A 24,419-nucleotide genomic window follows, 5' to 3' on the forward strand; every position below is an offset into this window, starting at 1 on the left:
TGTATAATCATAAACAGCAGAAACAAGGCAAAACGTCAACGAATATCTTCTCACATGGACATAGCTTAAATGTATTGGATGAATGATTCAACAAGTAACTACAAATCCCTAGTAAAGCAGAGTAGTCTCCCCTTTACAGTCCGACAGCTGGGCAGTGGTCTACGGTACTAAACTATCACAACCTGAATTATACTCGCTATACAGATTCATACGTGCAACACATAAATGCGGAAACAACAATGATTTGAAGCATGTGGACTAATTCTTTTATACAACTTGTAATATATATATATATATATATATAATCCAAATAGAAAAAGTTGATATCACACAGTCAAAATAATTCAATAGAAAAGCAGGAAAATATACAGTTCCATAATATATTTAAATCACTAGCGCTTTCTGGATTTTAACATCCATCCTCAGGTGTATACAAATTAATAATAAATTTTTATTTAATTATATATATATATATATATATATATATATATATATATATATATATATATTAGTATCAAATCTAGTGGAATTTAAGTATTTTACAACGCACAGCAGCTTTTCGCAAAATTGATAAGCAATGCATGAATTTGAATATTAAACATTTTTAATGCATGAATATGAAATTCATATACTGCACATATACTGCATATTATTTTTTGCATACTGACAATGTTAAAAAGACACGACCTGTGAGGTGCAGTACATGTCTATACAGTGGATCTTAAGATTAAGAAATTTATGGGATCCTATTGCTATCTTGAGCTACATCGTATCACTACGGCGATAGTATGATGTAGCATACATGTATCGCAGCGATAAAATTCCATAGAAAATCGCCCAGCACGAGAAAATATTCCTGAAATAACCAAGATTCGAAAATGTTTGATGCATGAAAGTAAATGTTAAACTTTACAATATTAAAATAATGTTTGATAGAAGGTTTGCACAAATCAGCCTATTGTATCATATTCATGATTTTCCTATAATGTGACATGAGAATCTCGTTACGTGGTGCTCCGTAAGTGATACCCTTGTGGCAGATCGTGAACTTTTAGCATCACGGAATAAGAGAGAGAGAGAGAGAGAGAGAGAGAGAGAGAGAGAGAGAGAGAGATGCAACAATTGCTTTATTATTTGGCGACTGAAATCGAATAGCTACAGGCACAATCACTCCAGTTTACAAAATATAATGTAACATGTAACATAAATAGTTTCTACCATGTAGCAAATCGTAGGCACGATCTGAAAAGTAGTTTCTACAAATGAAAAGTTTCCATGAATTTTATTCCGTGATTCCATCATCACTATTCTAATTAGTCATCTTTTTAGAGAAAAGTAAATGCATTGTCGTGTTTACTTGTCGATATCACCATCATGCATGTAGTGAATTATTTCCATCAATGCCAAATACATTAATATCGGCGCCATTGTTCAGTAACAGTTGTACGATGTTGTCATGCCCATCTTGACGAGCTATATACAGAAGACTGGCTCCATCATTTAAACTTAAATTAATATCGACGCCATTGTTAAGTAACAATTATACCGTGCTGTCATGTCCATTTTGACACGCTATATATAGAGGACTGACTCCATTCTCTCTAGATAAGTTAATATCGGCGCCATTGTTCAGTAACAGTTGTACCGTGCTGTCATGTCCATTTTGACACGCTATATGTAGAGGACTGGCTCCATTCTTCATACATAAATTAATATCGGCGCCATTGTTCAGTAACAGTTGTACTGTGCTGTCATGTCCATTTTCACACGCTATAGATAGAGGACTGACTTCATCCTTCTCACATAAATTGATATCGGCGCCATTGTTCAGTAACAGTTGTACCGTGCTGTCATGTCCATTTTGACACGCTATATATAGAGGACTGGCTCCATTCTCATTACATAAATTGATATCGGCGCCATTGTTCAGTAACAGTTGTACCGTGCTGTCATGTCCATTTTCACACGCTATATATAGAGGACTGGCTCCATTCTTCATACATAAATTGATATCGGCGCCATTGTTCAGTAACAGTTGTACCGTGCTGTCATGTCCATCATAACAAGGTGCATGGAGAGGACTGATTCCATAATTGTCACATAAATTGATATCGGCGCCATTGTTCAGTAACAGTTGTACCGTGCTGTCATGTCCATTTTCACACGCTATAGATAGAGGACTGACTTCATCCTTCTCACATAAATTGATATCGGCGCCATTGTTCAGTAACAGTTGTACCGTGCTGTCATGTCCATTTTGACACGCTATATATAGAGGACTGGCTCCATTCTTCATACATAAATTAATATCGGCGCCATTGTTCAGTAACAGTTGTACTGTGCTGTCATGTCCATTTTGACACGCTATATATAGAGGACTGGCTCCATTCTTCATACATAAATTAATATCGGCGCCATTGTTCAGTAACAGTTGTACCGTGCTGTCATGTCCATTTTGACACGCTATATGTAGAGGACTGGCTCCATTCTTCTCACATAAATTAATATCGGCGCCATTGTTCAGTAACAGTTGTACTGTGCTGTCATGTCCATTTTGACACGCTATATATAGAGGACTGGTTCCATTCTCATTACATAAACTGATATCGGCGCCATTGTTCAGTAACAGTTGTACCGTGCTGTCATGTCCATTTCGACACGCTATATGTAGAGGACTGGCTCCATTCTTCATACATAAATTAATATCGGCGCCATTGTTCAGTAACAGTTGTACCGTGCTGTCATGTCCATCATAACAAGGTGCATGGAGAGGACTGATTCCATAATTGTCACATAAATTAATATCGGCGCCATTGTTCAGTAACAGTTGTACTGTGCTGTCATGTCCATTTTGACACGCTATATATAGAGGACTGGCTCCATTCTCATTACATAAATTGATATCGGCGCCATTGTTCAGTAACAGTTGTACTGTGCTGTCATGTCCATTTCGACACGCTATATGTAGAGGACTGGCTCCATTCTTCATACATAAATTAATATCGGCGCCATTGTTCAGTAACAGTTGTACTGTGCTGTCATGTCCATTTTGACACGCTATATATAGAGGACTGGCTCCATTCTTCATACATAAATTAATATCGGCGCCATTGTTCAGTAACAGTTGTACCGTGCTGTCATGTCCATTTCCACACGCTATATGTAGAGGACTGGCTCCATTCTTCTCACATAAATTAATATCGGCGCCATTGTTCAGTAACAGTTGTACTGTGCTGTCATGTACATTTTGACACGCTATATATAGAGGACTGACTCCATTCTTCATACATAAATTAATATTGGCGTCATTGTTCAGTAACAGTTGTACCGTGCTGTCATGTCCATTTTGACACGCTATATATAGAGGACTGGCTCCATTCTTCTCACATAAATTAATATCGGCGCCATTGTTCAGTAACAGTTGTACCGTGCTGTCATGTCCATTTTGACACGCTATATATAGAGGACTGGCTCCATTCTCATTACATAAATTGATATCGGCGCCATTGTTCAGTAACAGTTGTACCGTGCTGTCATGTCCATTTCCACACGCTATATGTAGAGGACTGGCTCCATTCTTCTCACATCAATTAATATCGGCGCCATTGTTCAGTAACATTTGTACCGTGCTGTCATGTCCATTTTGACACGCTATATATAGAGGACTGGCTCCATTCTTCTGACATAAATTGATATCGGCGCCATTGTTCAGTAACAGTTGTACTGTGCTGTCATGTCCATTTTGACACGCTATATATAGAGGACTGGCTCCATTCTTCATACATAAATTAATATCGGCGCCATTGTTCAGTAACAGTTGTACCGTGCTGGCATGTCCATTTTGACACGCTATATGTAGAGGACTGGCTCCATTCTTCTCACATAAATTAATATCGGCGCCATTGTTCAGTAACAGTTGTACTGTGCTGTCATGTCCATTTTGACACGCTATATATAGAGGACTGTTTCCATTCTCATTACATAAACTGATATCGGCGCCATTGTTCAGTAACAGTTGTACCGTGCTGTCATGTCCATTTCGACACGCTATATGTAGAGGACTGGCTCCATTCTTCATACATAAATTAATATCGGCGCCATTGTTCAGTAACAGTTGTACCGTGCTGTCATGTCCATTTTGACACGCTATATATAGAGGACTGGCTCCATTCTTCTCACATAAATTGATATCGGCGCCATTGTTCAGTAACAGTTGTACCGTGCTGTCATGTCCATTTCCACACGCTATATATAGAGGACTGGCTCCATTCTTCTCACATAAATTGATATCGGCGCCATTGTTCAGTAACAGTTGTACCGTGCTGTCATGTACATTTTGACACGCTATATATAGAGGACTGGCTCCATTCTTCTCACATAAATTGATATCGGCGCCATTGTTCAGTAACAGTTGTACCGTTCTGTCATGTCCATTTTGACACGCTATACATAGAGGACTGGCTCCATTCTTCTCACATAAATTGATATCGGCGCCATTGTTCAGTAACAGTTTTACCGCGCTGGCATGTCCATTTTGACACGCTATATATAGAGGACTGACTCCATGATTGTCACATAAATTAATATCGGTGCCATTGTTCAGTAACAGTTGTACCGTGCTGTCATGTACATTTTGACACGCTATACATAGAGGACTGGCTCCATTCTTCTCACATAAATTGATATCGGCGCCATTGTTCAGTAACAGTTTTACCGCGCTGGCATGTCCATTTTGACACGCTATATGTAGAGGACTGACTCCATCATTGTTACATAAATTAATATCGGCGCCATTGGATAGTAAACACTCAATTGTGGCTAGGGAATGATTTGTATGTAATGAATCGGCATCTCCATCATTTAGTACTGCACACATCAATGATGTTAAACCGTGATCGTCAAACATATTTATGCTCTCGGTATGATGAATTAATTTTTGAGTGATTTCAAGGTTATGAAACAATGATGCTATGTGTAAGGCATAAAATCCTCCCCATACCACATTCGAGAATTCAACACCATACGTTTGTAAATAAACTTCATATAACGCCGTATTTCCATTGGCGCATATGGAAGCAAACGTTGAAAATTCCTCAGATAGTTCGTAGTTCTTCAAGCAGGATAATGCTATCTCATCATGGCAAAATATAATTAGAGCACTTAGCGGAGTTACCTTCTCCTGAGTTAAAAAAAACCCAATTCTTGAGATTATGTTGTTTTCCTTTACCTTTCCAAATTCATCTTCATCGACTTTCACAAGTACATGTTTACGTTTTAGATTGGGTGAAATATAATTTTCCTTTTCTAAGTGTTTTATGAAGGAAACGATTACCTCTTTGTTTCGCAAACATGGATTAAGGACAACATCAAGCACATTTTCTGTCTGTATATCCAACAGAAACCTTTGCACAAGATTATCTGTGTATCTGTCAGGCAAGTAAACAGTGAAAGCGTCAAGCTCTTGTTTGCTATCTTCTATTTTCACTCTTCGTCGTAGGAAGCCGCTGTCTGCGTATTTGATTGTTTGTTTGGGAAATCTAGCTCCAACAACAACCGTGGTTATCTCCTGAAGAAAATCATGTAGGAATTCATATGTATTACCCACACACCTTACAAAGGACCCTTTCAGTGATTCAAAACCTGTAATCACGCTTGTGATTGGTGTGTTGTCGGGAAGACCACTCATTCTAAGAACGTCTTTATATTTTTCATCTGGAAAATTCGAGATAGGAGAATCCTCCATATCATTTACGTTTACATTGTTGTTGAAAACAACAAGGAAAATTAGAGAGCAGTACTTTGATTTCTCGTTAGCTCTTTCACTGTGCTGATAAATTTCAATTTCTTCTCTCACTACCTCAAATGGATTCTTGAAAAAACTAACTCCTCTTTCCTCATATCTCGATTCACTGGAAAATAATTTGCAAAGTAATGGAAAGTAAGCATCTGATTTTATTATTTCCTCTGTCTCGTCTTCTGTAAACTTGACACTTTCTGTATACTGATGCAGTATGTTTCGTTTTTCGTCTATGGAGAGCTTACATGCATCATCATCTATTCTTATTGAATTATTGATCCCCTTCATTATTCCTTTCAATCTTTCATCGTGAAACACACACAATCTACACGACAAAAGAATTTTTACTTCTTTCAGATAAGTTTTCAATTTCGTCTCATATCTTTTCCATTTTTCATATTCAAAATCAATGAGAGACTCTTTTCCAATCGGATCGTGAAACACAAACAGTTTCTTAGAAAGTCCAGTAGAGCAGGCTTCTTTTATTTCCTTGACGTCGTCAACAGGAATAACATCCCAACCCTGTTGCTTGTATTTCAGGGCAATGTGTTGTATAATGGCTGACTTTCCGGATCCCGAATTCCCAACAACTGTAACGAAGTTTTGTTTTTTTATTTTATTTTCAACTGTTTCACTAGCCTTCGTTGGCACGAACGACTTGTCGTCCTCATTCCAATCCAAAAGAGTGGGATTTTGCAAACTTTGATCTGAAAATATTTGCAAACTGTGATCTGAAAATATTTCATATTGTTAAATGTTCATGTTTTATTATGCTAACACTTCTAAAAAATTATGAACATTTTTGTCAGAAAATTAATTGCTTTTAGAAAGTTTACAACTTTCCCAAAACTGTTCCTTACAACCATTTTTAATACGTGAAACAATTAACAGGAATTGGTAGATCCAACATTGATTTGCTTTCGCCAATGAAGAGTGAACCATATAGGTCAATCTTTTTCTTTATATTAGTTTATCTTTTTGTTGTGCATAGAATAATTCTTTATTCCTTTCTTGTTTGAATATTTCATCCAACATAAAGAACGCATGTATAGTTAACACAGGGGGATGATGATATATTTCAAATATATGCACGCTAAATCGGTGTCCGCAACCGTCACTTTTTCATACATATAGGCCTAGTATTTATCATAAAATAAACTCGGATGTTGTGGTCCAGATATGATGAACCCGGATGCTATGATTGCTTACGATTATTGTGCAATTTTCTGCTCCCCTTTACTTCTTCGTCATCTACAAAAGATTGAATACACATTGATAATAGTGATAGGTTAATGTTGGACGATAGACGTATCGAACACCAACACAGCAGAAAATATTTGTATTAATATTTTAACAGATCACATTATTTACAATACTGGGTATGGCGCAGAGTTTTCTCCCTTTTTATCAAATAACTCTATAATGTAAAACTTATACGGTACCAATTTTGATGCACCAGATGCGCATTTCGACAAATAATGTCTCTTCAGTGATGCTCAACCGAAATGTTTGAAATCCGAAATAACTATGAAGTTTTGTGGCTTTTATTTTCTTTGCAAATGAAGTAATGTAGTATTTGAATTATGTATTCCGTGTGGTTATTTCACAAGTACTCCTGCCAACTAGAGGTTCATAGGCAAAACACACACACACACACACACACACACACACACACACACACACATACGTGTAACGCGTGTCAAATGAACACCTTAACTCCCCACCTGCAACTGAACACTTCTACAGTTATTGGTATTTTAGTACGAAAATTTACTATTTGGTACTAAAAACAACATAGAAGACATTGCTGCGGTCGAAATTTGTGAAATATAGTTTTATTCACTCCTTGAATTTTTGCTTATCAAGTGAACACTTTCCTTTACACACTGTCAATTGAACACTTTCCTTTACACACAGGCAATTGAACACTTTTCTTTACACACGGTCAATTGAACACTTTCCTTTACACACAGGCAATTGAACACTTTCCTTTACACACGGTCAATTGAACACTTTCCTTTACACACAGGCAATTGAACACTTTCCTTTACACACAGGGGATTGAACACTTTCTTTTACACACGGTCAATTGAACACTTTCCTTTACACACGGTCAATTGAACACTTTCCTTTACACACAGGCAATTGAACACTCTGAAACACGCGGCCAGTTAAACACTCTGATACACACGGGCAATCAAACACTTTGAAACATCCAAACAATCATTCTCACCACGCTAAATACATAAGGCCAATCTCTAAAACTTACAAAAAAGTGTGAAACGATTACATAAATGGAAATTGGGATGGGATAGACAGGGAATCCACACATTTCGTTGAAATTATCGCCTTAAGAAAATCAACAACCAAAAAGGGGGGGGGGGGGGTAATATTGATTGGATGATTGATTGCTTATATAATTTACGTCCCGTCGAGAATATTTTATTCATATTGAGACGTAACCAGCTTTAAGCGGAGTACCTATCCAATGTATCCATAGGGTTCAAGGTCGTAGCAGTGAGGGTTCTTTGAAATATCGTGCGAACACCTACTACATGTACGACCAGGGGTCTACGTTTATAAGGTCACATCTAAAAGATCCGTGATTCTCACTTCTAAATGTCGAGCGTTTGGCGAAGGAGCAATCACTACCAATTTCAACGTCTTAAAATTGGGTTTGCGGATGAACGGTGCTTGAACTCACGACCTCCCGGTTACGAAGCGAACTCTCTACCATTGAGCTACCGCGACCGGTCGGAGGAGGGGTAGTAGTGTCCATAATGATAACTTTAATTGTAATAATAACTTATAATAATTATCATTATATATATATATATAATATATATATATATAAAGCACTAAATAATCACAACTAGGTACTGAAAATTTTCGCCCCAGCCCGGGGTCGAACCAGCGACGTACGGCACCCACCACCAAGCAAGATTGTCAAACCAGTGCGTAAGTCCACTCGGCCACAACGACTTCCCTGATATATATATATATATATATATATATATATGATATATATATATATATATATATATATATATATATATATATATACTTCTATGATTATAGACTCCCTCGTTTGTCAACACATGCTGTACGGGCCAGACTCGGTAGTAATTCAACCAAAAAGTATGATAAATAAAATCAAAATTCTGTATAACGCAGTGCCTAAAAGATCTAAAACAAGTATTAATAATTATATACATTTTTTGTATTACTTTTAAGTTTTTTGTTGACTTTTGATATAGATAAAAATTAGATATCTTTGTAAAAAAAAAATGTTACGCGATATCTTAATTCCACTCCAAAAGGTAACATTTTCATGAACATTCTGTGTAAATGTAACTACATAGATGTGGCCTTACAGAAAACTTTAATCAAACGTTGCAAAAACCATAAATTGTTTGAAAATCCGGTGTATAACACCAGTTTATATAACTTCAGAATCAGGATTTGCTCCAGATTCCTTCATATACTGTTACAAAAATATCTACATGTTTATGATATGTACATGGAAATTATGTCAATTTTGACTATCATCTCACTTTGAAATATGAGAACAAAATTGTAATAGAAAACCCCCAAAAATCACGATTTTCCTTCATCTTAGATATTTTTGTTTAGAGATTTCGTGCTTTAGGCACTCATTACGTCCTCCCCTTGGATAATTCCTGGTTTCGCTCCCGCCACATGCCAACAACTAAATATCCGCTAAACGTGTTGGACACCCCCCCCCCCCCCCCCCCCCCTAAACACGTCTGAAACACACTGAGGACAGGGATGACCAAATTCAAGGGAATATATTACTTTCTGTTTTTGTTCAAAAACTGGACGTGTCCTCTCATGACTTTTGTAATACAAATTCACCAGGATGATTTTTAAAATCTTAATGTTTTACATAAGCTCAAATAATTGAAGTCCAATAATATCCATGTGGTGGAAATATTGCTTGCAAAAATTAATTTAGAGCTCTGTATGAATGACTTGATTATCTCTTTTAATTCAATAGATCTTTTTAATTATATATACAGGGCTATTTCATAAGTAATTAATGCGCACATCGTTGTTTTGTTTTTAAAAAGAGAGCAACAATTCAATTAAAGAAATCATTCATTCAGTTGTGGATATGTCGAATTAATTAAGGATTATATCTCAATTAGATAATTACTCTCACTAACATAATTATTGCACGCATCAATTTAATTAATGATATCATTAATTCAATAGAAGAGAGCAATAATCCATTTATTGCGCACATTAAGTGATGTTAGCATTAATGAATTATTGCTCTCTTCAATTGAATTGTAGCATGCATTAATTCTATTATTGGTATCATTAAATTATAATTCATTTGAGGAGAGCAACAATTAAATTATTGTGTGCATCAATTCAGCGGAATAAATAATGATATCAATAATTCAATTCAAATGAAGATATCATTAATTATTTGAAGAGATCTTTGATTGCAATGTTGCGTGCATGAAATGAATTAATAATATCTTCAAATAATTAAAGATATCTTCAAATATCTGAGTTTGTTATTTTGGCGCTCCATAGATCTAAAACTATTCCTAGTGGATTCCAGTGCTTTCTGACTCAAGACATCATACCAGTTCTTGCCACAAATGAATCTCACCATACAAGTGATCTAGCCACCTCTCTTTTAATCTCTTCATAGTGTTCATATACGTAAGAGGATTTTTCTCCTTGAAAAGGTGATATTTAAAAATTTGTCACTCTTTAAGGAATTTTATGATCCCCTAATAGTATGTACATGTACCATGGTAATTTCTGAACTGTTCGGTGAAAATGTTGACAATCAAGAATCAGTCACTGGTTATTCATGTGAAATTTAGCTATCTCATATGAAAAAAACTCTTGATTATTTTACTACAATGTACCATATTAACCAATTTCGGAAATAATTCCTTATTTGTCTTAAATTTTAATTTGATATAAAGATCGAGCAAACTGAAACAATAAACCAAAGTTCACATTGAACACCAGTGAGGCAATCATATACAAATATCAAATTCATATATTATAGAATTCATTAAGATATTTGAGTTATTCTAATCTTTTAATGTTTCATGGTAGCAATGAAAACAGCAGGTCTTTTATTCTCAGTCATATATTTTATTATATAACAGGGGATATTACATGTACAATTAGTAAATATATATACATCATATATGTAATTGCATGTGCGAGAAAAATGTATACATACATACATAAGTAATTTAACCACAGACATATCCATAAATTTACATTTAATACATTGAATGAATTGAATATGTCCTTTGATTAAATAATCAACAAAGATGGATCCATATGATAATACATGTATTTGTAAAAGAAAAAAAGGAGTTCCATTTCTCATACAAATGATATAGGTAGAAATATCAAAATCAACAAGAGGCCCATGGGCCACATCGCTCACCTGAGTCATCTTGGCCCTGCTGTTTTGATTTTTAAATGCTATTTTATCAATCTTTATTCTCATGAATAATGTGACCCAAACCTAGCTCTAAAGAACACAACATTACTAAAATGAAATCATATAAGACAAAGATATGACTAGCATGATATTGCTGTTCTGGATAAGACCAAGGTAAAAAGTCGTAGGTCTTGGTATGATATGAAAGACCTTGCCATAAGTAATCAATATACAAAACATAAAAGCCCTATCTAAAATAGTCCTGGATATACTTAATATGTTATACTTTCTTAAAAGTATGTCAAACTCAGAATTCAGGGTCACAAGGTCAAATAACATAATATGATTGATTGTTTTAACTGTTTTCCGCCACACTCAACAATTTTTCAGTTATCTGGTGGTGCCCAGTTTTTATTGGTGGAAGAGAGAACCCAGATACAATGTACCTGGGAAGAGACCACCGACCTTCCGAGAGTAAACTGGGAAACTTTCTCAATTACCGGTGCGAGCAGGATTCAAACCCGCGCCAACCAGAGGTGAGAGGCTCCTCAACAAGATGAAAGGTTTTATCATAAGAAATTCATAATATATAATATATATGAAAGATCTACCTTAAACACAATGTAGTTCAGGACATACTGAATAGGTCAGATTTGTTTTGCCATAAAAATTGTATATACAAGATATGAAAGCCCTAACTTAAATAGTTCAAGAGATATCTTTAAAGAATTTTCCTTTATATCAGCTAGCATATAAAACTTTGACCCACACCATAACTCCCGGGGAAATGATTTTAACAAACTTGAATATGCACTATGTCAAGAAGGTTTAATGTAAATTTGTGTGCTTCATACTAAATTTGAAAAGAATTCCGTTATTTGAATTGTAGATTGATCGCTGTGCGGTATCTTCATCTTTCAGTTATAGAATTTAGTTAAAAATGTTCAATTGTTAATGTCGACGGACTACAACAGATGCAGATCAATAGCAATATGTCATCTGAGTTTACTCAAGCGACCTAAAATTGTATAATTTTTCTAAAGCTTTTGAAAATTGATAATGCTATAAAAGCCTAGTCTGATCCCTTACACTCCATTTCAATAGTTAAGCCTAAAAACAGACTGGTGGGGATGGGGACCAAACTTAAGAAAGCTGTGAGATTAGTTCAATATTCAAACCTACAGTATTTGAATAATAAGTATTTAACCCAACTGGGATGATTTCATCCAAAATATTTCACTAAAAATATTTGTGAGGATATTAGTTCACACAGACATTATGTTTCAAAATGAGTATGAGTATGGAAATGAACTGGGGTTCAAATTGACTGGCTACTTAACATGGCTACATCAACAAAGAAATTGAAATCACTTGAAGCTGTTTTGGGGTTATATGTGGGTTTAGAAAATATCTGAAAGTATGTTTGGAAACAAGTATAGTGGGAAAATATGTTGGGAATTATTTAATATTAAATTCATGAGACAGCGATGCAGGAATGCAGTGATAGAGGGACTTAAACATGCACTTTTTTTCTCTGCCATAAATTGAAGTTTTTTTTATAAGGGGTTCATCTGAAGCTCTCTTTTCAAAGAGCTACGGTTCTGCATCTAGTTTTTGAGGAGAAGATTTTAAAAGATTTTCCTTGTATATATTTCACATGTAAAACTTAAATCCCCTATTGTGACCCCCACCCTACCCCTGTGAGCTTTTTACAAACTTGAATATGCACTATATATGAATGTAAAACTTTGATTCTCTATTGTGACCCCACCCTACCCCCAGAGACCATGATTTGCACAAAACAGGAACCTTTCGTGTGAATTCAACTTTCCTGGTCCAGTGGTTCTTGAAAAGGTTTTTTAAATGACCCCACCCTATTTTTGCATTTCCATGATTATTTCCTTTTTGAAGGGTGCATGACCCTTTATATGAACAAACTTGAATACCCTTTATCTATTGATGATGCATACCAAGTTTGATTGAAACTGGCCCAGTGGTTCACTCTGGAGAAGAAAATGAAAATGTGAAAAGTTTATAAACAGACAGACGACAGGGAAAGGTGATCAGAAAAGCTCACTTGAGCCTTTGGTTCAGGTGAGCCAAAAAAGTATACAAACATGTTTAATGTTAAACTTGTTTGTTTTATTGCTAAACAGCTCCATTGCCAGCATCTACCCTTACTGAGCTTCCAGTGTCAGACCTTGATATCAATCATCATCACTCATTTTGACTATCCAGGCCAAATTAATCTTTTTGCAAGGGTGAGGCCTGGCTGTCCTGTCGAGGTTGAAGTTTGTACTTCCACACTTGGCGACCCAGTGGATTGATCCTATCCAATCCTGTAAACTCTAGGTCTTGTTCTAGGATCTCATCCCATGTCAGCTTTGGTCTACCTATGAAGTTCTTTTCTGTTGATAACGATGTATAACATTCTGACAAATCTGCAAAAATATTTAGAGAAGTGATTAGTAAAAGGTCTTCATAGAAATAGCAATAAATGTATAAATAGATAAAAATCATAATTTCTATTTCTACAAAGTAAGTGTTTATCAAATGATCAGCTGTAAATTACCTAGGCTGTGTCAAGCTGAATGAGCTAGTTTGTGCAGAACGAACAAAAATTACACCAAACACAGTGACACCTTTTGGAAATTTTATTTTTACAAACTTGAATCTGCACTACAGAGCTGTATGTCAGGAAGCTTTCATGTAAATGTAAACTGCTCTGGCCTAATGGTTCTTGAAAATTCTCTATACTTATTTGAATGTAAAACTTTGATCTCCTATTGTGGCCTCGGCCAACCTTCCCTGGGAGGCATGATTATGACAAACTTGAATCTGCACTATTTCAGGAAGCCTTTACGTAAATTTGTATTTTACTGGCCTTGTTATTTTCCTACTTCTTGTGAAGATTTTCCCTATATATTTGTACATGTAAAACTTTGATCACCTAGTGTGGCCCTATTCTACCCCAGGGGGTCATGATTTGAACAAACTTCAATCTACACTTGTCCGGAAGCTTTCATGTAACTTTCACATCATCTGGCCCAGTGGTTCTTTAGAAGAAGATTTTTAAATGACCCCACCCTATTTTTGCAATTTTGTAATTAGATCTTCCCTTTGAAAGGGGGTGTGGCCCTTTATTTGAACAAACTTGAAAGCCCTTCACCAAGGATGCTTTTTGTCAAGTTAGGTTGAAATTGGCCCAGTGGTTCTTGAGAAAAAGTCAGAAATGTGAAAGTTTACAGACAGACGGACAACAGGGAAAAAGAATGTTCAACTTCAGTGTTACATGAAAATGTACTTCAAAATCACTCAACAACAATTATAATATTGCTGTATGGAAATTTTCTGTCCAAAGAAAACAATGTAAAAAAAATGATGTAATCTACACTCTACAGCAACATGTGAGAATAATGAACGTGAAATATATATTCTGAAAAAAAAAACAAGAGATGTTTGTAAAACACATATGCCCCCCATGGTGCAAAATTGAAAAGGGTTATACACACACCTCATTTAATTGATAGTATTATCATCAATTCAAAATATTGAGCAGACAATATCTTCCTATGTCAAGAGTGAATTGACCATGTGACCTAAAATTCAATAGGGGTCATCTACTCCTTATGCTGTACCAGTGTACCAAGTTTGGTACGTGTCAATCAAACAAATAATTCTTAAAATATAGGAGACAATATATTACTATGTCCAATTCAACTTTTGACTTTTGACCTCAAAATCAATATGGGTCATCCTCTCCTGAAGATGTACCAGTGTACTAAGTTTGATGTCTGTCAAGTAAAAGGGTTATCAAGATATTGAGTGGACAGTATATTACTATGTCCAGTTTGACCCTTGACCTTTGACCATGTGACCTCAAAATCAATAGGAGTCATCTTCTCCTGAATATACACCAGTGTACTATTTAAAGTTTGATGTCTGTCAAGCAAAGGGTTCTGAAGATATTGAGCAGACAGTATATTCCAATGTCCAGGTTGACCCTTGATCTTTAAACATGTGACCTCAAAATCAATAGAGATCATCTTCTCCTGAAGATGTACCAGTGTACCAAGTTTGATGTCTGTCAAGCAAAGGGTTCTCAAGATATTGAACGGACAGTATATTCCTATGTCCAGTTTGACCCTTGACCTTTGCTCATATGACCTCAAAATCATTAAGGGTCATCTTCTCCTGAAGATGTACCAGTGTAACAAGTTTGATGTCTGTCAGGCAAAGGGTTCTCAAGATATTAAACGGACAATATATTCCTATGTCCAGTGTGACCCTTGACCTTTGACCATGTGACCTCAAAATCAATAGGGGTCATCTTCTCCTGAAGACGTATCAGTGTACCAAGTTTGATGTCTGTCAAGAAGAGGGTTCTCAAGATACTGAGCAGACATTATATTCCTATGTCCAGTTTACCCTTGATCTTTGACCATGTGACCTCAAAATCAATAGTGGTCATCTTCTCCTGAAGACGTACTAGTGTACCAAGTTTGATATCTGTCAAGCAAAGGGTTCTCAAGATATTGAACGGACAGTATATTCCTATGTCCAGTTTGACCCTTGACCTTTGACCATGTGACCTCAAAATCAATAGGGGTCATCTTCTTCTGAAGATGTACTGGTGTACCAAGTTTGATGTCTGTCAAGCAAAGGGTTCTCTAGACATTGAATGGTCAGTATATTCCCATGCCCAGTTTGACCCTTGACCTTTGACCATATGACCTTAAAATCAATAGGGGTCATCTACTCCTTAGGATGTACCAGTGTGCCAAGTTTGATGTCTTTCAAGCAAAGGGTTCTCAAGATATTGAGTGGACATTATATTCCTATGTCCAGAGTAGATTGACCCTTGACCTTTGACCTGAAAAACAATAAGGATCCTCTTCTACTCATAACTAACCAGGGTTTGACACTAAGGCACGTCCGACCGACCGAGTCTACTAAATGATAGGTCCGGTCGGGTAAAATGTCGATTTACTAGTCCGACTGGTCATGTTGAAAAAATAAACAAGAAACTTTATTTTAAACCATAAGATATCTTATTTTTAACTTTAAAAAATAACTGTAAAGAGTTTGCGAGCAATTTTGAACCGCGTGATGACAAAATCTCTATTTTTAGTTCGAATACATAGTCGCTGTCGGAAGTGATGTTTTACGACATTTACTCTTTGTTAATGGGTGTAAAGTTATATTTCGGATAAATATATATAAACTGAATTTATTTTCATTTGAAAAAAACCCCAGTTTATTTTAATTGAATATAAGAAAGTGTCTATCACAGGGATCGAAATTAACTTTTTTCACCACTAGCAAATTTTAGCTAGTGGATTATTTTCCAACTAGCAAAATTGAGCTTTTACTAGCATTTTTCAATCGATTACTGTTTTACATGAATTTAAGAAAACAAGCATGTCTCTTTATCAAAATTTTGGGAAAATCTTTTAAAATCTCCTTTAAAGTGCAATAATAAAAATAAGATTGCGAATTCTTTCATTTAAAATTCAATGAATTATCAGACAACATACATGGTGCGGGTCATATGGTACACTTGTGCGGCGTACTCGCTGTCCAGAGATCTACCACCTATTAACAGCATCATGTGGATTGAAATCTTGAAGACTGTTTGCGCCAATTTAAACTATATGTTCAAAACTTTTGGAAATTTCATCTAAAAAAATTCTAGTTGAAAAGAAAACCCCGCGAACTCGAAGTGTATGACTATAGAGTACAGAAGGACACCGCGTGAAATGGTGACACACTGTCATGTGTTGTTTTATATAGACACGGACGAGATCAATATGCTTGCTATTTAAATCAGACGTCTCTGAGACATCCGAAGTGTGTATGAAGTAGGCCATCAACTGAGATGACCTTGGCCTTAGTTATTTATTCGATCCACGTTTACTTTTTCAATACTTGTATATTCATTCTGTAAAGAGTTTCTATGCACAAGACAAGATTATTGTAAACTTCAAAGTACAGCCAATAAACCGAGGAAATCCGGGAAAAAGATTGGGGTTTTTTCACTCGCAAAAAGTTGCGATCACTTGTGATTTTTTACTCGCAAATTCAATTTTTAACTCGCATTTAGCGAGTATTTCCCCTTAATTTCGTTGCCTGTATCAAATGAATAAATTAAATCGTAAATAGCCATTTTTCGTTGTTGACACATGTGCGGGAATGTCTCGACTTCTCGTCCTCAAGGAAGGATGTTCCGAGAAAAAAAAAGGAGTAGATTGGAAAGTTTGAAAATAAAAGCACCAAATTGAATGACGAGACTAAAGATGTTTTTGAGACAATTAAGTACGTTTTAGTTTAAACTTAACGTTTGTCATTTGAATTAAGTACTTAAATATGGAGAAACCATCAGGGTTTCTTTTCTCTGGAAAGTTGGTCAGGGCTAGTGGATGTAAGGTCAGGTCTAGTAAATATTATTTGAAGTAGCCCGACTGGTCTAGTGCTCAAGAAAGTAAATGTCAAACCCTGCTAACCCACATATGAAATATCATTATCATCAAGTGAATGGTTCTCAAGATATTGAGCGGACAACACATGGTCTACAGACCGACCGACAGACCGACCAACAGGTGCAAAACAATATGCCCCCTCTTTTTCAAAGGGGGGCATAAAAATAAACTCCAACCACCTGCCCATTTTTATTTCCAAACAAAGATGAAAATCTAAAAAATAATTTTATGACTAGGCCAAAATAAAAAATGTGTTTGTTTCAGGTCGCCTGCCCGACCCTAAATATATCCACCGACCCTATTAATTTTTTTCAATTTTCCGATTTCAATTCATCGATATACGAACTATTACCCGAAATGCCAAGACATCTATAATTGTAATATTAAAACTCCATCACATATACTGTGTATTTTGTCAATTAAACATTGTGCTCTAAACCCATTTTTTATCTGTTAAACACATTATATTACAACTTTAACTATAAAATTTTCATTGATTCGAAGGCACTTATTTATTTTTATAAAAAAAAAATATTAAAAAAAAAATAAAATAAACCTACCTACCAACCCTTTTTTTAAAAATCAGAGGCGACCTAAAACAAACATTTTTTTTTTGGCCCTATGTGGCCTAAAATATTTTGTATACTTACTAATTTCAAAACTCGAAAGGAAATGTTATCCATGTGAAGCCATCGTGCTCTGTTCATCCTCTGGGGAAGACAATTAATTCTTTGATTTGCAGTTTGTGTCATGACTACACCATGATATCTTCTAATCTCGTCATACTATCAGAAAGTAATTTTGGCAGTTGGCAAGTGTATCAATGGTGTTACTTCTTCATGATCAGATCTTCTATACTGTGTCATATTCAGCATAAAGTAACAATTAAGGGCTATCATCTAGTTCTGAGGTACTGAGGAAGGGCTGTTTTTCTCAACACATAGCCTTTCTTCTGGTATTCTTAGGGATACTTTATTCATCTTTTAATTACATTTCCTTCTTGGAGATTAAAAGTTGAAGACCACTGAAAGAAAAAGAAGTGATTTAATGAATTCCATGTAGTTTATCGAATGTGCTGACCAGAATATTATCTAACTGTAGCCCCCCCCCCCCCCCCCCCCCCCAAGCATGCAATGTCATACATGTATCTGAAATCAATACTTATAAAAATTAATTAAAATTAAAATCTTCAAATATACAATCTTGTTACACATCTCCTATATTTTTCACTTACGATAACTCTGAATTTTTAATAAGTGTGTCCTTTTGTCCACAAACTTTTAACAACCCTTCATAAACAATTTACAAATATGATATCAGAAATAATAATCTAAAAAATTATCCTGTTGTTCATAGATGCATGCCATCAACATTAAGAGTATAACAAATAACAAAAGCTCTCCTGACATTGTGCCATTCTGAAAGAAATGAGGTGCTTATACCCCCAAAGGCAGGGGGGTAACCCAGAATTGTGTCTAGAGAGCGGAATAATATATTTATGGAATTAACCAAAAAATTAGTAATAATTTTTTTTTAGCTATGAATTCATGTTAAATAAAGTGCACCGCCATGGCACATGATACATCCGTCACATATTGTTAACAGTATAGATAGTACCCATTAAAACATTTTTTTTTTATATCACCTTAATTAAATGTCACAGTGACCTTAAAGTAGGATGCGACACACCTTCTACCTAAGATGCATTAGTTGACCAATTTTGGTGATTCTAGGTCTAATAGTTTTCAAGTTATGAGCCGGACAAGTTTTTGCCATATATGGCCATATCTTCTTAATGAAAAGTCACAGTGACCTGGTTTTAATGTGCGACACACCTTCTACCCAAGATGTATCTACAGACAAAGTTTGATGATTCTAGGCCTTGTAGTATTTAAGTTACGGGTCGGACACGAAAAAGCTAACAGACGGACGGACAGACACGCCATACCATAATACGTCCCGTCTTAAGACGGGCGTATAAAAATTGGTCATGGTAGCTCAGTGGTAACACAGTCTTCGACATTAACCAGTGGCCTGATGCCCGAGGCCAGTAAAATCGGGATCGGGCTTCTTAAAATATTAAACCCTGGAGTCCGATGGGCCTGTAAATGTTTTCTTATATGTTCTGTATATATTACAAATAAAGCGTGAGATTGACTCAGACTAAATGTCATGACTTAGTAGTCAAATTTCGCATAGAAAAATTATCAACCATGCTGCCTTTTCTGAAGTATAGGGAGGGGGCTCGTCCGGGAAATTCAAAACCACCCAAGCGTATTTCACAATCACAACCATCCGATAAAAAAACCCAAAAAAAACTGTCGTACGAGGAGAAAAAAACGAAAATTCATGCCCCATTGGACCGAGGGCAGTGTTCAAAATTAACCATAGACCGAGTATATGTCAAATGGCACTGGTCTATGCCAACTGTAATTGAGATAGACCAAATTGTCTATGCCAATTTTCTAGATTTAAAGCAATAAAGTTATCCAAGAGGGCCTTGCATGGTCAGTCGACGTCTGATAAACATTATGAGGAAAGGATGATATTACAGAAATGGAAAGAAAATACACTTTCTAAGTATATTAGAAGTAAATGAAAATGTTTTAAATTTGTGTTATTATTTTTTCAATGTTGTGGTCTATGCCAATTCGATGAGGTACGTCTAAGTCATTTTATTTTGGCATAGACCTGTGGTCTATACCAAGTTTTAAACCAATTTCGAACACTGCGAGGGTAGGCCTTGGCTAACATTTAAAAAATGTTTTGTACGTGGTGTATACAAAACAGAGTTGAACATGAGCTGCTGATGTATCTGCAAGATTAATCAGTCTATGCGAAAGACATCGGACCGTCGGACCTGACCGATGTGCAGTGCCTCAGGTCTGATGCATCATTTTTTACACTGGACCGGAATGTCAGATGTCTCAATGTCCGGTTTTGAGCTTTACTATCTTGATGCGGAGTTTGTTATAAGTAAAAAAAATAGCACACATCCAAATACGTAAATGAATTGATTAAAACCGCATGGACTGTCTAAAGTATTATACGGGAAGGATTCCTGGAATAGTATTACTAGTATAATAAATAAGATTCCCTTGGTTTTGCATTTTCACGTGTTTCACTTTTTTACATTAGGTTTTTCGGTCTGACAAAATTTGGTTCGGTCCGGTGTGTTCATTGATTACACTGGACCGAATGTCCTGTGTGGTCCAAAAACTTTCGCATATACTGGATTAATATGTTGAAAAATAATATAATCCTTTTAATGTCAGTTGTTCTTTAACTATGATCATCTTGACCTGTATTTTCCTACAGTAAAAGAACTGTGCATGTGTCTATAGAGTAGAATCAGCAAATAACAAGAGATCAAATTAGAAAATAAACATTTTGGGCCTGCAAAATATTGTTCGGGCTTGCACAATTATTATACTGGGAGGCCCGAAGGGCCTGTGCTTTACAAAGTTTTTCGTGAAGACTGGTAACAGGATCAAGAAATCATGGTTTCGAGCCATGCTTGTACTTTATTTAGGGTGAAAATGTAGGTAGTGAGGTAAATGCTCCATCATCATATTTAGCATTCAAAAGAGAAAGTTGCTGGTCTTTCAGATGAGACCTTTAAACACCACATGCATGCGTCTAAATGTGTGGCACTTCATACTACTGAAATATTCTCTACAGGTATTATACTAAAATCAAACATACACATACATGTATATTCATATACATGTTAAAAATCTTAATTATCATTTTAGAATTTTCTTCTTCTGACAAAATGATGCGCAAGTACATAAATGGAAGCTATGCCACTATATGTCATGACACTGTACAGCTTGATCAGTTGATACATCACATAAACAGTCACAGATGTAAACAATCAAGAAAAACTCAGTACACAACATCACCCCTTAATTTTGAATTGTAGCTGAAGATCATTCTGCCAAGATCGAAATGCAGCTTGGCAATGATTAGCGAGGGTTATATTATTCTTAAAAAGTAGATTGAAATCAAAAGTTAACTGCCAAAGTTATCAGGAGACAATAATCCATACATGGTTCGAATTTCCTCCACTGCCACCTAAAGTGCACGTGTAAACAACGCGTGTGACATGCACCACACCCCGACAGGCTACATTGTAAACAAGTCAAATGCATTCAGAGTAATAGTTTTACATATGATATTCTGTTTGGTTTATAGTCTTAGTAGCTACATACCTATGCGGTACACCTGTACCATGTACGTACTGCAAACAGTGCGGCGTAATGTACATTTGCATCCTCGGGGATTTCAACCCGGACAAAGTGGAACATGCCAATCCGAATACATATATATCTTTCGTTTTTATTTTTGCATTTTATTTATTTATCTATTTATGTCATGGCGTTGGGAAAAAAACTTCAAAGTAGGGAGACAGATGAAAAGGGGGATACGGTCCAATCATCCAAAAAAAAGTCCCGTGTGGAGGGGTGGGGGTGGGGTAGATTCCTAAGGACTTGGCGCATATCTATTTGTTTTTAAATGTGAAATTCTATCCAAAATCAATATGAATTTTTAGTATACAGAGTACATTAACTGCAAAGATTAAATTTTAGAAAAAAACCCAAACAGTTCACGTACTAGATATATAACTTTCATCATCGGAATTTTCAGTAACTCGGGTACTCTGTCGCTTGTACATAACACGATCGGTATGAAACACCATTTAATCAGTCTATCTAATAAAAAACTCATTGTTAATATGCAAAAATTTTCTTTCAACCGTGTTTACTTACCTCAGATGGGCCAACTTCTTACCCTGGAAAACTCCATTATGATGACATCACAAATTACGTCATTCAAAACAGAGCATGCGCACTTCGAAAGTGTGTAAGCCATGCTCGCAAGGAAAAAAGATGGACGAGTGCTAAATCTTTACACACCTGTTACACACATCTCATAAATCCTGTTAAGTAAACACTTCAGGATTTTGATGGTAGATGAACTATTTAATGATTTTATGCTGATTTTTATAAAAATCCAACTGAACACCACCATTTTCGTGTTCCTTTGACCGACCCCGTGTTGATTTACACGTGTGCCTTCTTATTCACTGGTTCAATTGACAGGGCTTACAAACACACACACACACACACACACACACACACACACACACACACGTGTAACGCGTGTCAAATGAACACCTTAACTCCCCACCTGCAACTGAACACTTCTACAGTTATTGGTATTTTAGTACGAAAATTTACTATTTGGTACTAAAAACAACATAGAAGACATTGCTGCGGTCGAAATTTGTGAAATATAGTTTTATTCACTCCTTGAATTTTTGCTTATCAAGTGAACACTTTCCTTTACACACTGTCAATTCAACACTTTCCTTTACACACAGGCAATTGAACACTTTTCTTTACACACGGTCAATTGAACACTTTCCTTTACACACAGGCAATTGAACACTTTCCTTTACACACGGTCAATTGAACACTTTCCTTTACACACAGGCAATTGAACACTTTCCTTTACACACAGGGGATTGAACACTTTCTTTTACACACCGTCAATTGAACACTTTCCTTTACACACGGTCAATTGAACACTTTCCTTTACACACAGGCAATTGAACACTCTGAAACACGCGGCCAGTTAAACACTCTGATACACACGGGCAATCAAACACTTTGAAACATCCAAACAATCATTCTCACCACGCTAAATACATAAGGCCAATCTCTAAAACTTACAAAAAAGTGTGAAACGATTACATAAATGGAAATTGGGATGGGATAGACAGGGAATCCACACATTTCGTTGAAATTATCGCCTTAAGAAAATCAACAACAAAAAAAAAGGGGGGGGGGGATAGTATTGATTGGATGATTGATTGCTTATATAATTTACGTCCCGTCGAGAATATTTTATTCATATTGAGACGTAACCAGCTTTAAGCGGAGTACCTATCCAACGTATCCATAGGGTTCAAGGTCGTAGCAGTGAGGGTTCTTTGAAACATCGTGCGAACACCTACTACATGTACGACCAGGGATCTACGTTTATAAGGTCACATCTAAAAGATCCGTGATTCTCACTTCTAAATGTCGAGCGTTTGGCGAAGGAGCAATCACTACCAATTTCAACGTCTTAAAATTGGGTTTGCGGATGAACGGTGCTTGAACTCACGACCTCCCGGTTACGAAGCGAACTCTCTACCATTGAGCTACCGCGACCGGTCGGGGGAGGGGTAGTAGTGTCCATAATGATAACTTTAATTGTAATAATAACTTATAATAATTATTATTATATATATATATATATAATATATATATATAAAGCACTAAATAATCACAACTAGGTACTGAAAATTTTCGCCCCAGCCCGGGGTCGAACCAGCGACGTACGGCACCACCGCCAAGCAAGATTGTCAAACCAGTGCGTAAGTCCACTCGGCCACAACGACTTCCCTGATATATATATATATATATATATATATATATATATATATATATATATTTCTATGATTATAGACTCCCTCGTTTGTCAATACATGCTGTACGGGCCAGACTCGGTAGTAATTCAACCAAAAAGTATGATAAATAAAATCAAAATTCTGTATAATGCAGTGCCTAAAAGATCTAAAACAAGTATTAATAATTATATACATTTTTTGTATTACTTTTAAGTTTTTTGTTGACTTTTGATATAG

The 24,419-nt window shown here is 35.9% G+C and overlaps 1 protein-coding gene and 1 long non-coding RNA gene across 2 annotated transcripts in view; both read right to left on the reverse strand.

Moving 5' to 3' along the window:
- LOC125654509 (uncharacterized) overlaps nucleotides 1-24,419 on the reverse strand; it is a 222,826-nt gene that overhangs the window by 52,463 nt on the left and 145,944 nt on the right. Inside the window, 3 exon segments of the mRNA XM_056142802.1 lie at nucleotides 1,592-4,471; nucleotides 4,850-6,504; nucleotides 7,007-7,048. Of these exon segments, the coding sequence (XP_055998777.1) occupies nucleotides 1,592-4,471; nucleotides 4,850-6,504; nucleotides 7,007-7,048 (4,577 nt within the window).
- LOC130047550 (uncharacterized) lies at nucleotides 10,920-23,546 on the reverse strand. Its single transcript, XR_008796426.1, has 2 exons — nucleotides 18,373-23,546; nucleotides 10,920-13,684 (listed from the first exon to the last, which is right to left on the reverse strand). It is a non-coding gene; the product is annotated as an uncharacterized LOC130047550 (long non-coding RNA).

This window comes from Ostrea edulis, chromosome 7 (genome assembly GCF_947568905.1).
Source record: "Ostrea edulis chromosome 7, xbOstEdul1.1, whole genome shotgun sequence".
Lineage (NCBI taxonomy): Eukaryota > Metazoa > Mollusca > Bivalvia > Ostreida > Ostreidae > Ostrea > Ostrea edulis.